Source organism: Nicotiana tabacum, chromosome 9, assembly GCF_000715075.1.
Source record: "Nicotiana tabacum cultivar K326 chromosome 9, ASM71507v2, whole genome shotgun sequence".
Lineage (NCBI taxonomy): Eukaryota > Viridiplantae > Streptophyta > Magnoliopsida > Solanales > Solanaceae > Nicotiana > Nicotiana tabacum.
Window position 1 is genome coordinate 48,121,321 of NC_134088.1, and position 14,608 is coordinate 48,135,928.

General features: G+C 39.9%; 1 protein-coding gene across 8 annotated transcripts in view; it reads left to right on the forward strand.

The window, feature by feature from the left end:
* Nucleotides 1-14,608, forward strand: part of LOC107795882 (rho GTPase-activating protein REN1-like) — a 102,008-nt gene that overhangs the window by 76,510 nt on the left and 10,890 nt on the right. For 7 of the 8 annotated variants that reach the window (XM_075221664.1, XM_075221665.1, XM_075221670.1 and 4 more), the window contains 5 exons: nt 5,664-5,855; nt 6,601-6,885; nt 7,128-7,177; nt 7,715-7,775; nt 7,897-7,980. In XM_075221664.1, coding sequence (XP_075077765.1) covers nt 5,664-5,855; nt 6,601-6,885; nt 7,128-7,177; nt 7,715-7,775; nt 7,897-7,980 — 672 coding nt within the window. The remainder of the gene's footprint in view (nt 1-5,663; nt 5,856-6,600; nt 6,886-7,127; nt 7,178-7,714; nt 7,776-7,896; nt 7,981-14,608) is intronic. The other variant, XM_075221666.1, reaches the window with a different exon arrangement.

A 14,608-nucleotide genomic window follows, 5' to 3' on the forward strand; every position in this document is an offset into this window, starting at 1 on the left:
TCCCTCTCAAGCCGGTGCATACACATCATATGTACCAAGCTTGTTATACATGTAGCTAATACGAGAACCAGTAAGAGACTTAGTGAAAATATCTGCTAGTTGATCATTCGACTTTACAAACGTTATAACAATATTTCCTGAAAGTTTTTTTTCTCTGACAAAGTGATAGTCGATCTCAATGTGTTTAGTCCTCTCATGGAACACCGCATTTGATGCAATATGAAGAGCAGCTTGGTTATCACACACTAGTTCCTTCTTGCTGATTTCTCCGAACTTTAACTCCTTGAGCAATTGCTTGACCCAAACTAACTCACACGTCGCTATAGCCATGGCCCGATATTCGGCTTCGGCTCTAGATAGAGCAACTACATTCTGTTTCTTGCTCTTCCACGAGACCAAGTTACCTCCTACTAGAACACAATATCCAGACGTAGAACATCTATCAAAAGGTGATCATGCCCAATCAGCATCTGTGTACCCAACAATCTGCTCGTGGTCTCGATCCTCGAATAGTAATCCTTTGCCGGAGCTGACTTTATATACCGAAGAATGCGAACAACTGCATCCTAGTGACTATTACAGGGAGAATACATAAACTAACATACAATACTCACCGAAAAAGAAATGTCAGGTATAGTCACTGTGAGGTAATTCAATTTGCCAACCAACCTCCTATATCTCGTTGGTTCTCTAAGAGGCTCCCCTGTCCAGGCAGAAACTTAGCATTCGGATCCATAAGAGAGTCAATAGGTCTGCAACCCATCATTCCAGTCTCCTCAAGAATGTCTAAAGCATACTTCCTCTGTGAAATAACAATGCCTGAGCTAGACTGAGCGACCTCAATACCTTAAAAATACTTCAATCTGCCCAGATCCTTAGAATGGATGTGCTGAAAGAGATGCTGCTTCAGATTAGTAATACCAACCTGATCATTGCCAGTAATAACAATATCATCAACATAAACCACTAGATAAATACAAAGATTAGGAGCAGAATGCTGATAAAACACAGAGTGATCAGCCACACTACGAGTCATGCCGAACTCCTGAATAATTGTACAGAACTTACCAAACCAAGCTCGAAGGGACTGTTTCATACCATACAGTGACATGAGCAATCTGCACACACAACCATTAAACTCCCCCTGAGCAACAAAACCAGGTGGTTGCTCCATATAAACTTCTTCCTCAAGATCACCGTGGAAAAAAGCATTCTTAATGTCTAACTAATAAAGAGGCCAATGACGTACAACAACCATGGACAAAAAGAGACGAACAGATGCCACTTACGCCACGGGAGAGAAAGTATCACTATAATCAAGTCCAAAAATCTGAGTATATCCTTTTGCAACAAGACGAGCCTTAAGCCGATCAACCTGACTATCCGGGTCGACTTTGTCTCCATAAACCCAACGACAACCAACAGTAGACTTACGTGCATGAAGAGGAACAAGCTCCCAAGTGTCACTCGCATGTAAAGCAGACATCTCGCCAATCATAACATGTCGCTATCCTGGATGAGATAGTGCCTCACCTGTAGACTTAGGGATAGAAACAGTGGACAAAGAAGATATAAAAGCATAATGAGGTGACGACAGGCGAAGATAACTTAAACCGGCATAGTGGGGATTAGGATTAAGTGTGGATTGTACACTTTTGCGGAGTGCAATTGGTTGACTAAGAGGAGACAAGTCCGCAGTAGGTGCAGAATCTGATGTGGGGTGTGAATCACCTGGGCCTGATGTTGGATGTGGACGACGATGATAAGTCAAGAGTGGTGGAGCTGCAGAAGGTTGAACTGGATTATTTGGAGGAACTGGAGCTATAGGTGGTTGAGCTACAACTGGATCTGTAGGTGGTGGAACTGGAGCTATAGGTGGTGGAGTTGGAGTGACTGAATCTCCAAAAGATGAAACTGGTAGTACCTCAGAAATATCTAAGTGATGACCTGAACCTGTGAAGTATGATTGGGTTTCAAAGAAGATAACATCAGCGGACATAAGATACCGCTGGAGGTCAGAAGAGTAGCATCGATACCCCTTTTGTGTTCTCGAAAAACCCAGAAATACGCACTTAAGAGTACGATGAGCTAACTTATCTGTTCCTGGAGTAAGGTTATGGACAAAACAAGTGCTTCCAAAGATACGGGGTGGAAGAGAGAACAAATGTAAGTGGGAAAACATGACAGAGAATGGAACTTGGTTCTGGATAGGTGAAGATGGCATACGATTAATAAGATAGCAAGATGTAAAAACTGCATCCCCCAAAAACGCAACGGAGCATGAGATTGTATGAGTAGGGTACGAGCAGTTTCAATAAGATGTCTATTCTTTCTTTTAACTACCTCATTTTGTTGAGGTGTACGGACAAGATGTTTGATGAATAATCCCATGAGATTTCATAAACTGCTGAAATGGGAAAGACTTGGGCATTATTACTACGAAATGTGCGATTAGAAACCCCAAATTGATTTTGAATTTCAGCGTGGAAGGTCTGGAAAATAGAAAACATCTCATATCGATTTTTTATCAAAAATATCCAAATGCACCTGGAATAATCATCAATGAAACTGACAAAGTAGCGGAATCCCAAGGTGGAACTGACCCGACTAGGAACCCAAACATCCGAATGGACTAAAGTAAGAGGTGACTCTGCTCGATTATCAAGACGCCGAGGGAAATGGGAGTGGGTATGCTTACCGAGCTGACATGACTCACACTCTAGAGCTGACAAGTGAGATAAACCAGATACCATTTTCTGAAGTTTTGACAAACTGGGATGTCCCAACTGTTTATGTAATAAATCTGGTGAATCAGTAACATGACAAGTTGTAGAAGGAAGACAAGATGTGAGTCCATGTGATTTAGCAAGATAAGGTAATAAAGTCCGTTTGATTCACGCCCGGTACCAATGATCCGCCCCGTACTGCGTTCCTGTATAAAAACATGGTCATCAAGAAATAAAACAACGCATTTAAGTGATTTGGCTAAGCGACTAACAACTATGAGATTAAAAAGACTATTGGGAACATAAAGGACTGAATCTAAAGGTAAGGAAGGAAGTGGGCTTGCTTGACCTATTGCAGTTGCCATGGTTTGAGACCCATTGGCCATTGTGACTTTTGGAAGAGATTGAGAATACGAAATAGTAGTGAAAAGAGATTTGTTACCAGAAATATGATCTGATGCACCTGAATCAATGACCCAAGACTCAGAAGATGAAGATTGGGAGAAACAAGTCACGCTATTACCTGTTTGAACAACAGAAGCTATCTCAGAAGATGTCTGCTTACATGCTTTGTACTGAAGGAACTCAATATAATCTACTAAAGAAACCATCCGATTATTCAAAGTATCGGTTTCTATGTCGCTACAATTTGTAGTAGTAGGGTTAACTTGAAATAGTGGAAATAAGTAACTCCTGTGAGAAAACTGAAGAAATAGCTTGAAAAACACTATTTACAGCAGGAAAACAGAACATTGTTCTGCGCCGGAAACACTGTAGCTGACGGAAAAACTCAAAGTGGTCGGAATGAAACAAAACCAGTGAGGGTAGGATCGGAATTACCAGGCGATCCTACTGTTCAACTGGAACTTTTTCAAAATCTGGCCAGAACAGTGCTCACGCGCCGGCGTGTGGGTCAGATCTCGCCGCAAATATTTTCTTTTCCAGGCGCGTGAGGGTGCGTGGACGTGTGTTTTCCGTTGGGGCTGACTGGGGTTTGGTCGCCGGAGCCTGAGGAATCTTGTGGTGGTGTTTGTTTTTGCACAACACCAACAGAAAGTGATTTGCTTACGGACAGCCTTCTAAGTCACCGGAAAATTGCACGGCGAAGAGGTCTTTCTTCCTAGAAGTCGCTTGAATAATGCACAGCGACGGGTTTCTCACTAATGCTCTGATATCATGTGAGAAGGCATGGGAGAAAATATGTTATTGATATTAGATGATAAATACAATACAAGAGGTCCCTATTTATAGCTATACACTACAAGGAGATATTACTCTTCTTCCAATGTGGGACAAGACTACACTATACATATCTGTAAACTAATAATTATGTCTAAAATGTTATACAATGCCCTATTTATATATAGTGATTACATAATAATAGGTATCTACTTCCCGATATGGGACACTAAACATTACCAACTATTTAACATCCATCACTAGTCTTCTTGGCTAAGTGATTTTTAACACCTTGACCCTTGCACCACAACTCAACAGAAGAAGCCCGGGCTAAGTAGTTTGAACTTCCCATTAAGGGTTCCGAAGTAATCATCAAACTTGAATTTCCAGATTCCGTATTTTTAGAACCAAATACATCAAATCCCAAAGACATCGTTGGATTGGAGAGATGTCTAGAAACAAATAATAAAAACAATCAACTGTATCTCGCTGAAACAGGGAAGGAAACAGTGTTTTTGCCGGAAAAATCACTGTAGCTGCCGGAAAAAATTGAAAGTGATCGGAATAAAAAGAAAAGATGATGGGTAGGCTCGGAATTGATAGGCAAACACACTGTCCAAAAGAACTTTCGTCAAAACCTGGCCGAAACAGGGTCCACGTGCCGGCGCGTGTGACAGACGCGTCGCCGGCGTCAGAGCTTCTTGCCGCGCGTGACGGCACGAGGGAAGGTTTCTGCCGGACTGGTTTCTTGGGGTTTTGTCGCCGGCGCTTTCCGAGTATGTTGGTAGTGTTGGTTTTAGCACAACACTCGCCAATAGAGAGGTGATGCAATCAGATCTTGAAAAAGTCGCTTGAAGTAGATGCACAACGATTGCCCGACCTTTCCAGAGTTTCTCACCGATGTTCTGATACCATGTGAGAAGTATAAACGGAAAAGTTTTATTAATTATGTCTAAAGTGTAGTACATTGCTTTATTTTTATACAGTGATTGCATAATAATAGGTATCTACTTCCCGATGTGGGACACTAGACATTACTAGCCATTTAACATCTGTATTTTCATACTCACCGACATCGCTTTTGTATTGAGAACTTCTGTTTATTTGGAACCTCAGTTTGATGACATATCGCTTTTTAATCTGCCATTGGATATTTGTATATTGAATGTTGATGGGCATTTTCATTGACTCCTGAGTTATGGATACATGAGGCCTTTTGTCAACCTCCATGACTTGATCATCATACCTTGCAAAAAAGTTGAAGATGAAGAATTGCTTTAGAAGTGAACTATAATCTTTTCAGATTGTGAAGCTTAATTCGCCAATCCACATGTTGAAAATATTAAACTTCTCCACAAAGGCCTCCTTTACCACTTTAGCTGATTTCTGATAGCCCTTGGATGCAATTCCTGCAACCCTATGTTATATGGTTCTAGTCAACCATAGGTTAACCATATGAAAAGTCCTGCCTCTGCTACTTAACCCATCTTCGTGTGGTTTGCGGAGCATGAAAATCAGTTTACCATCCTTAATAGAAACACAGCAATATAAAGCATTAACTAACAGATATATAGCATAAGCAATACTTTCATGCCTAATGTGGTTATTCCTTAGGATCAGTTTCCAAAAAAATTGCAGAAAGAGTATTATAGGTAAACGCTTGAATAACCTGGATAAGGAAATTTCTGCAGAAAATGAAGTTTTCTATGTTGATTTCCAGTCCCCTTCTGTTCAAGTAGCAGTTGAAACTCTTTGCAGGAAGGCTCTGTATCGCCTGAACTATACTCTGACTCAGACGGTAGTGGAAGCGAGAGTGAAGAACTTACTGATGATGATGAAAGCTATGAGGATGATTCACAGGAGGGATCTGATGCTGATAGTGATGATGATTTTGATCGTGAGTCCAGCCCAACAACCAGTGAGGTTGGTGAATGTGAAAATAGTAACAAGGTTCTTTCCTATTGCCTTCATTATCCTATTGTCAGCCTTATTATTCTTATCTCATGCTTTTCCGCTGATCCTGCGTGATGCTAAGGACCTTTTAAATCAACCCCATCCCTTCAGGGGCTGCACGCTGCTTGTATATCTGTCCTTGAAAACTTGTGGTTTGCTTGTCAATTTGTAATATCCTCTTTCCCATTTTATGTGCACGCTTTTCTTTTTAGTCTGTCCCAAAAAGAATGACACATTTTTGTTTTTGGAAACTATTTAGTCGTAGCATCCCCATTTTACCCTTAGGGACATGACTTGTTGGGAACCGTTTAGTATAAAAGTTTATTCTTTTTATAAGTAGAGAAAATGAAAAGACATGTCGATTGTGGAACTCTCACCACCACTCATTTAAAAATCTTCTTTAATTTCTTAAACTCCATGCCCAAAGCAAACACCTTCATGTAAAATGAGTCAGAGGGAGTAGTATTTAGTGGATATGAAGATCAACAAAAATTGATCCCACCATGACCCAGATGTTTAACCAATTTGTATTGCATGATTTTGATGTGCAAAACGATATTGATTACTTGAATATAGTCGAAGACTATTTTGAGGAAATGGAAAATCTCTAAAAAAGCTTGCTGATAATGTTAGTTCTCTCTCTGCTTTCATGCAGTCCTCTTGAACTATTTTTGGTACATATTTGCTCCTCCCCACGTCAACTTCTGTCACTTCTCCCTAAGGATATAGATTAACGTTGCAGAGCTCTCAAGTTTCTAAATCTGGTTCCAAGTCTCCCGAAGCCGACAGCGAAGCCAGTAGGTGCTTGCCTAGAAGTCCACCTCATACTTCTATTCAGCATGATCCAGTGGAAGGAAGCAAGAGTGTTCCAGTTCAAAGTAATGAAATTTCAAGGACGCAAGGAAATGAATGTGGTGAACAATTGGGAGCTGAACTGGCAAAAACATCTACTTCCCAAAAGTCAATAGATATACAAAGTAGACCTGCCCAAAGCATTTGGCGCCCTGCTCTGTGGGGGCGCTCTCCTGTAAGAATTGAATGCTTTTGGCTGACAGTTACCTTTTCAAAATAACTGTGTAGCTATTTTTCTCGTATGCCATCATGTTCTCACTTTTCCATATGGGCTTTCACATATATCTATTCCTTAAGCTTAGCATTTTGAGATTAAATTGAATGTGGTATTCAGCATTATTACATCTGTTTTGACTATAGTACTTGGGTGTAAATTTTTGATACTTCTATTGTTGTCTTTTTCTTTTCTGAGTCTAGGCCAAGAAGAACCTCTCGATGGAATCTATCAATGTCCCTCTTGATGACGTGTAAGTGATAAAATTATCAGAAGTTGATTTTACGTTGAAGATAGGGGTAAACCAAGGTATACCATAAAAGAAAATTAGTACTCACTCCATCCATTTTAAGTGATGGTGTTTGACTAGGCACGAAGTTTAAGAAAGAAACTTGTGGTCTAAAATAAGCCATAGACATCTGTATGTCTGTATTTCATCTCATTAAGAGTAAAATGAGAAGATTAAAGTTAAATTATTTTTAAATATAGAAGTCAAAGGTGTCATTCTTTTTGGGACAGAGAGTGTCACATAAATTGAGACAGAGTTAGCAAGTAAAAGTAAGTTCTTGAACAACGAGGAACCAACTTATAAGAGAACTTTTGGACTAAGTAGAGAAAGAAAAATAAGAACACCCAATATGATCAAACACTATAGTGTAAACAGCATTCATACAACAAGTGTAATCAGCAATGAACAGAAAAATCCCCTACCCTGCCTTAAATTTCTTACATTTATATACATATGATTAATTTTCTCATTTTGGTATCTTTGCATTTGGACTTGCTTTAGGACTGAAATCCAAAGGCTTGAGGTCACTAAAACTGACTTGCAATCCAAAATTGCAGAGCAGGTACCTCTTATGAGATTCTCATTCTTACGGAATGCATTACTTCTCCTTTTGTTATTTTTGCATAATTTGTTTATTTAAGTATTGAAAATTGGTCTTGGTGTGACACATCTCTTCTTTGTAGGCCAAGGGGAATGCCCTTCTGCAAGAAAGTATGGAGAATCGGAAAAATGCATTGCGTGAGCGTCGTCTGGCACTTGAGAAGGATGTATGCACCTGACACTTTCCTTTTGCTTTTATTATTGTTCTTCTTATGACATTGAGTGCAGGTGAATGTTTTACTTTCCATCTTTTCTTAACAAGTGTTCTCCGTTCTCCATGCTCTGCACGTGTATGGCTTTATGAGCTTGCTACATAATTAAACTATATCTTCCATGAGGTCTGACTGAGATTTCGAATCTTTACCCATGCACTCTTGTTATTGTGTCATTACCTAGGATTTATTTGCATATCTACTCTCTTTAACAAAAACTTTGAAGATCAATTTTGAATTTAGATCACTTATGAAGAAATAATGGTTAATTCAACTAATAGTATCCAATTAGACAGTTTGCTATTTGTTTGCTTTAATTTTTAACATCTCTATGGGCACATATTAGTAAATATTTTCAGTACCTTGGCATAATTAAGTTAATTGATACCAACTTTATCATGACCCCGAATCCCACTAACGGTCGTGATGGCACCTATCCTCTATGGCTAGGTAAGCCACCATCCAATATAGAGCAAACCAACATAATCAAGGTAAAATATAACTGAAATAGCATAACTAGCGGATTAAGACTTCAACAACAGATAGCATATGGACACTACAACATCAAATCCCCATAACCTGGTAGTACGAAGTCATGGGCTTTAAAACAGAATACAATGAAATCTCTCAAAAATACAATATTGTCTGAATGTATAAATAACAGTATGAAAGATAGGGGACGGGGACTTCAAGGGTCTGCGAGCGATCATGTAGCACTACCTCGAGTCTCCTTTGACGACTACAAGGCTCACTCCTGAAGTCCGCTATTGCCAACGCTTGGATCTGCACAAAAATATGCAGAAGTGTAGTATAAGTATGGGACAACGTGTACTCAGTAAGTATCAAGACTAACCTCGGTAAAGTAGTGACGATTCTGGTCATGTGACATTTACTTAATCAAATAAACATGTATAGATAATTATTTACAGCAAGACTATGAAAAGAGATACAATATCATCATAGATCAAATCAAAAAATATCAACTCAACATGGATAATTCTATCTCAACTAACAAGTCAAAAACAAATAACAGCGACATCAAGTAGAATGTTATAATTCAACATATAAAGCATATAAAATGCAAGATAAGGCATATGGGATTCACTTAAATGATCAAAGTTTCCACCTTTATGCTCAAAACTCATCACATCGGATCCCACATCACAATCAACTAGAAACTCGTCAGTTTCTCACAACCTACGTGTATATCATCAAGAGAAAAACATGAGAGGACGATCCTAAGGGGATAGATCCTTATCCACACGCTGTACGGCAATGACCTCGTGCCATAATAGTGACTATGTCACTTCAACTGCGTGGCAGAAACCTCGTGCCACGACAATAATAATATCACAATGACCGCATGGTAGAAACTTCGTGCCTTAGCCAAATCAACCGGCTCATAATGTCCAAATGTGCCATAATCATAACAATCCAAAATAACATTTAATTGTAAAAGAGGCATATGCTCACAAATAATCAATAAGATGCACAAGGACATGACAAATAAAAGTGTGGATGTGTACTCCAGATGTGAAGTATAACTACGACTACATCAAATGTAATAACAATTACACCAATAGCCCATCTTGGCCAATTATAAAGTAGTAACCCTAAACATGGATACTATCGTGAAAGGAATAGCTCACGTAGTCATACAATTGATTAGAACATGAATCTTAGAAGGCACACAACCAAATAAGGCAAAAGCGTAAAGTCTAATCCGGTCATGAATCATACAATAGCACCCATATATACGCTCGTTATCTCGCATCTTCGTCGCTTCGCATACATTACAATTAAGAAAACAAGGTCATATCCTAAGGGTTATTCCCTCACAATAAGGTTAGGCAAGATACTTACCTTAGCAAGTCCAATCAACCCTCCAAAATCGTCTTTCCTTTAGCAATCTCCTCCAACCGACTCGAATATAGACAAATAATATTTAATAGAGTCAAATAACATCATTGGAATCAATTCCAAACAATATTCCCAAAAAGTGAGCAAAAGTCAACTCGGGCCCACATGGTCAAAACCCGAGCCAAGGGGTAGATCCCGACTATCCATAACTCCACGAGTCCAAATATGTATTTAGTTTCCAAATCCAAGTCCACATCATAGCTCAAAACCTCAATTTTCACTCTCTTAAGTTGTAGGCAAAACCCCCAAAGTTTACCCCAAAATCCCATGTTTTAGGTGTTAATAATCCTTACAGATTCTTGAAATAAAACCATAAATAAGTATTGTTAGTTATGTGTAGTCCCACATTGGAATGGAAGTAATATGTACTTTGTAGACTATAACTATAAATAGGACCTCTTGTATTATATTGAGTATCTTATATCAATAATATATTTTTCTCCCGTGCTTTCTCACATGGTATCAGAGCATTAGTGAGAAAAGATCGATGTGCGTCATTCCAGCGTTAACCGGAAAGAAAGAACTTAGTCATCGTGCAGTTTTTCCGGTGACCTAAGGCCTGTCTACGTGAAAGTCACTTTCTCTCGGTGTTGTGCTAAAACCAACGCCACCACGAGGTAGATCACCCTCCGACGACCAACCCCTGAAAATTTATCCGGCAGAAAAGCTGCCACGCGCCTCCACGCGCCGCCAACAACAACTTTTATGGAGAGGGTTCCGGCCACTTTTCGGCCATTTTTTCACGAAGCTTATTCAGGACAGTCTGCTCTCCTCACAATTCTGAGCCTACCCATCTAATTCAAATCAAATTCCGACCACTTTTATATTTTTCCGGCGTGAACAGTGATCTTTCCGGCCATTTTTTGAGAACATTTCTTCAGTACAGCTTGCTCGCAAGGGAATTCCGAGTCTATCCATCCTGGTTACGACAAATTCCGACAACTTTACAATTTTCCGGCGAGCTACAGTGTTTCCAGCGTGAACAGTGTTTCCGGCGTAGAACAGTGTTCTATTTTCCTGTTGTAAACAGTGTTTTCCCAGCTATTTCTTCAGTTTTCCCACAGGAGTTACTTATTTCCACTATTTCAAGTTAACCCTACTACTACAAATTGTAGCGACATGGGAACCGATGCTTTGAATAGTAGGATGGTTTCTTTAGCAGATTATATTGAGTTCCTTCAGTACAAAGCATGTAAGCAGACATCTTCTCAGATAGCTTCTGTTGTTCAAACAGGTAATAGCGTGACTTGTTTCTCTCAATCTTCATCATCTGAGTCTTGGGTCATTGATTCTGGTGCATCAGATCATATTTCTGGTAACAAATCTCTTTTCACTACTATTTCGTATTCTCAATCTCTTCCAAAAGTCACAATGGATCTCAAACCAAGGCAACTGCAATAGGTCTAGCAAGCCCACTTCCTTCCTTACCTTTAGATTCAGTCTTTTATGTTCCCAATAGTCCTTTTAATCTTATAGTTGTTAGTCGCTTAGCCAAATCACTTAAATGCGTTGTTTTATTTCTTGATGACCATGTTTTTATACAGGAACGCAGTACGGGACGGATCATTGGTACCAGGCGTGAATCAAACGGATTTTATTACCTTATCCTTGCTAAATCACATGGACATACATCTTGTCTTCCTTCAACAACTTGTCCTGTTACTGATTCACCAGATTTATTACATAGACGGTTGGGACATCCCAATTTGTCAAAACTTCAGAAAATGGTATCTGGTTTATCTCATTTGTCAGCTCTAGAGTGTGAGTCATGTCAGCTCGGTAAGCATACCCACTCCCATTTCCCTCGGCGTCTTGATAATTGAGCAGAGTCACCTCTTACTTTAGTCCATTCAGATGTTTGAGGTCCTAGTCGAGTCAGTTCCACCTTGGGATTCCGCTACTTTGTCAGTTTCACTGATGATTATTCCAGGTGCACTTGGATATTTTTGATAAAAAATCGATTTGAGCTGTTTTCTATTTTCTAGACCTTCCAAGCTTAAATTCAAAATCAATTTGGGGTTTCTATTCGCACATTTTGTAGTGATAATGCCCGAGAGTATTTGTCTTCCCCATTTCAGCAGTTTATGAAATCTCATGGGATTATTCTTCAAACATCTTGTCTGTACACATCTCAACAAAATGAGGTAGCTGAAAGAAAGAATAGACATCTTATTGAAACTGCTCGTACCCTACTCATACAATCTCATGCTCCGTTGTGTTTTTGGGGGATGTAGTTCTTACATCTTGCTATCTTATTAATCGTATGCCATCTTCAGCTATCCAGAACCAAGTTTCATTCTCTGTCATGTTTTTCCACTTACCTTTGTTCTCTCTTCCGCCCCGTATCTTTGGAAGCACTTGTTTTGTCCATAACCTTACTCGAGGAACAGATAAGTTAGCTCCTCGTGTTCTTAAGTGCGTATTTCTGGGTTACTCGAGAACATAAAAGGGGAATCGATGCTACTCTCCTGACCTCCAGCGGTACCTTATGTCCACTAATGTTACCTTCTTTGAAACCCAATCATACTCCACAAGTTCAGGTCATCACTTAGATATTTTTGAGGTACTACCAGTTTCATCTTTTGGAGATTCAGTCACTATCTCCCATTCATCTTACTCTACATCTCCTGCTCCACCACCTACAGCTCTAGTTGTAGCTCCACCACCTATATCTCTAGTTCCACCACCTACAACTCCAGTTGTAGCTCCACCACCTATAGCTCCAGTTCCTCCACACAATCCAGTTCAACCTTCTGCAGCTCCACCACTCTTGACTTATCATCGTCGTCCACACCCAGCATCAGGCCCACATGATTCATACCCTGCATCAGATTTTGCAGGGTACTGCGGACTTGTCTCCTCTTAGTCAACCAATTGCATTCCGCAAAGGTGTACGATCCACACTTAATCCTAATCCCCACTATGTCGATTTAAGTTATCATCGTCTGTCGTCACCTCATTATGCTTTTATATCTTCTTTGTCCACTGTTTCTATCCCTAAGTCTACAGGTGAGGCACTATCTCATCCAGGATGGCAACAGGCTATGATTGACGAGATGTCTGCTTTACATGCGAGTCGCACTTGGGAACTTGTTCCTCTTCCTGCAGGTAAATCTACTGTTGGTTGTCATTGGGTTTATGCAGTCAAAGTCGGCCTGGATGGCCAGGTTGATCGGCTTAAGGCTCGTCTTGTTGCAAAAGGATATACTCAGATTTTTGGGCTTGATTATAGTGATACTTTCTCTCCCGTGGCTAAAGTAGCATCTGTTCGTCTCTTTTTGTCCATGGTTGTTGTACGTCATTGGCCTCTTTATCAGTTAGACATTAAGAATACTTTTCTCCACGGTAATCTTGAGGAAGAAGTTTATATGGAGCAACCACCTGGTTTTGTTGCTCGGGGGAGTTTAATGGTTGTGTGTGCAAATTGCGCAGGTCACTATATGGTTTGAAACAGTCCCCTCGAGCTTGGTTTGGTAAGTTTAGCACAATTATTCAGGAGTTCGGCATGACTCGTAGTGAGGCTGATCACTCTGTGTTTTATCGGCATTCTGCTCCTAATCTGTGTATTTATCTAGTGGTTTATATTGATGATATTGTTATTACTGGCAATGATCAGGATGGTATTACTAATCTGAAGCAGCATCTCTTTCAGCACTTCCAGACTAAGGATCTGGGCAGATTGAAGTATTTTCTAGGTATTGAGGTCGCTCAGTCTAGCTCAGGTATTGTTATTTCACAGCGGAAGTATGCCTTAGACATTCTTGAGGAGACTGGAATGATGGGTTGCAGACCTATTGACTCTCTTATGGATCTGAATGCTAAGCTTCTGCCTAGACATGGGGAGCCTCTTAGAGACCCTACGAGATATAGGAGGTTGTTTGGTAAATTTAATTACCTCAAAGTAACTAGGCATGACATTTCTTTTCCGGTGACTGTTGTAAGTCAGTTTATGGATTATCCCAGTGATAGTCACTGGGATGCAGTTGTTCGCATTCTTCTGTATATAAAGTCAGCTCCAGGCAAAGGATTACTATTCGAGGATCGAGGCCACGAGCAGATTGTTAGGTACACAGATGTTGATTGGGCAGGATCACCTTTTGATAGACGTTCTACGTCTGGATATTGTGTTCTAGTAGGAGGTAATTTGGTCGCGTCGAAGAGCAAGAAACAGAATGCAGTTGCTCGATTTAGCGTCGAAGCTGAATATCGGGCCATGGCTATGGCAACGTGTGAGTTAGTTTGGGTCAAGCAGTTGCTCAAGGAGTTAAAGTTCGGAGAATTCAACAAGATGGAACTGGTGTGTGATAACCAAGCTGCTCTTCATATTGCGTCAAATCCGGTGTTCCATGAGAGGACTAAACACATTGAGATCGACTGGCACTTTGTCTGAGAAAAAATACTTTCAGGAGATATTGTTACAAAGTTTGTAAAGTCGAATGATCAACTAGCAGATATTTTCACTAAGTCTCTTACTGGTTCTCGTATTAGCTACATGTGTAACAAGCTCAGTACATATGATGTGTATGCACCGGTTTGAAGGGGAGTGTTAGTTATGTGTAGTCCCAAATTGGAATGGGAGTAATATGTACTTTGTAGACTATAACTATAAATAGGACCTCTTGTATTATATTGAGTATCTAATATCAATAATATATTTTTCTCC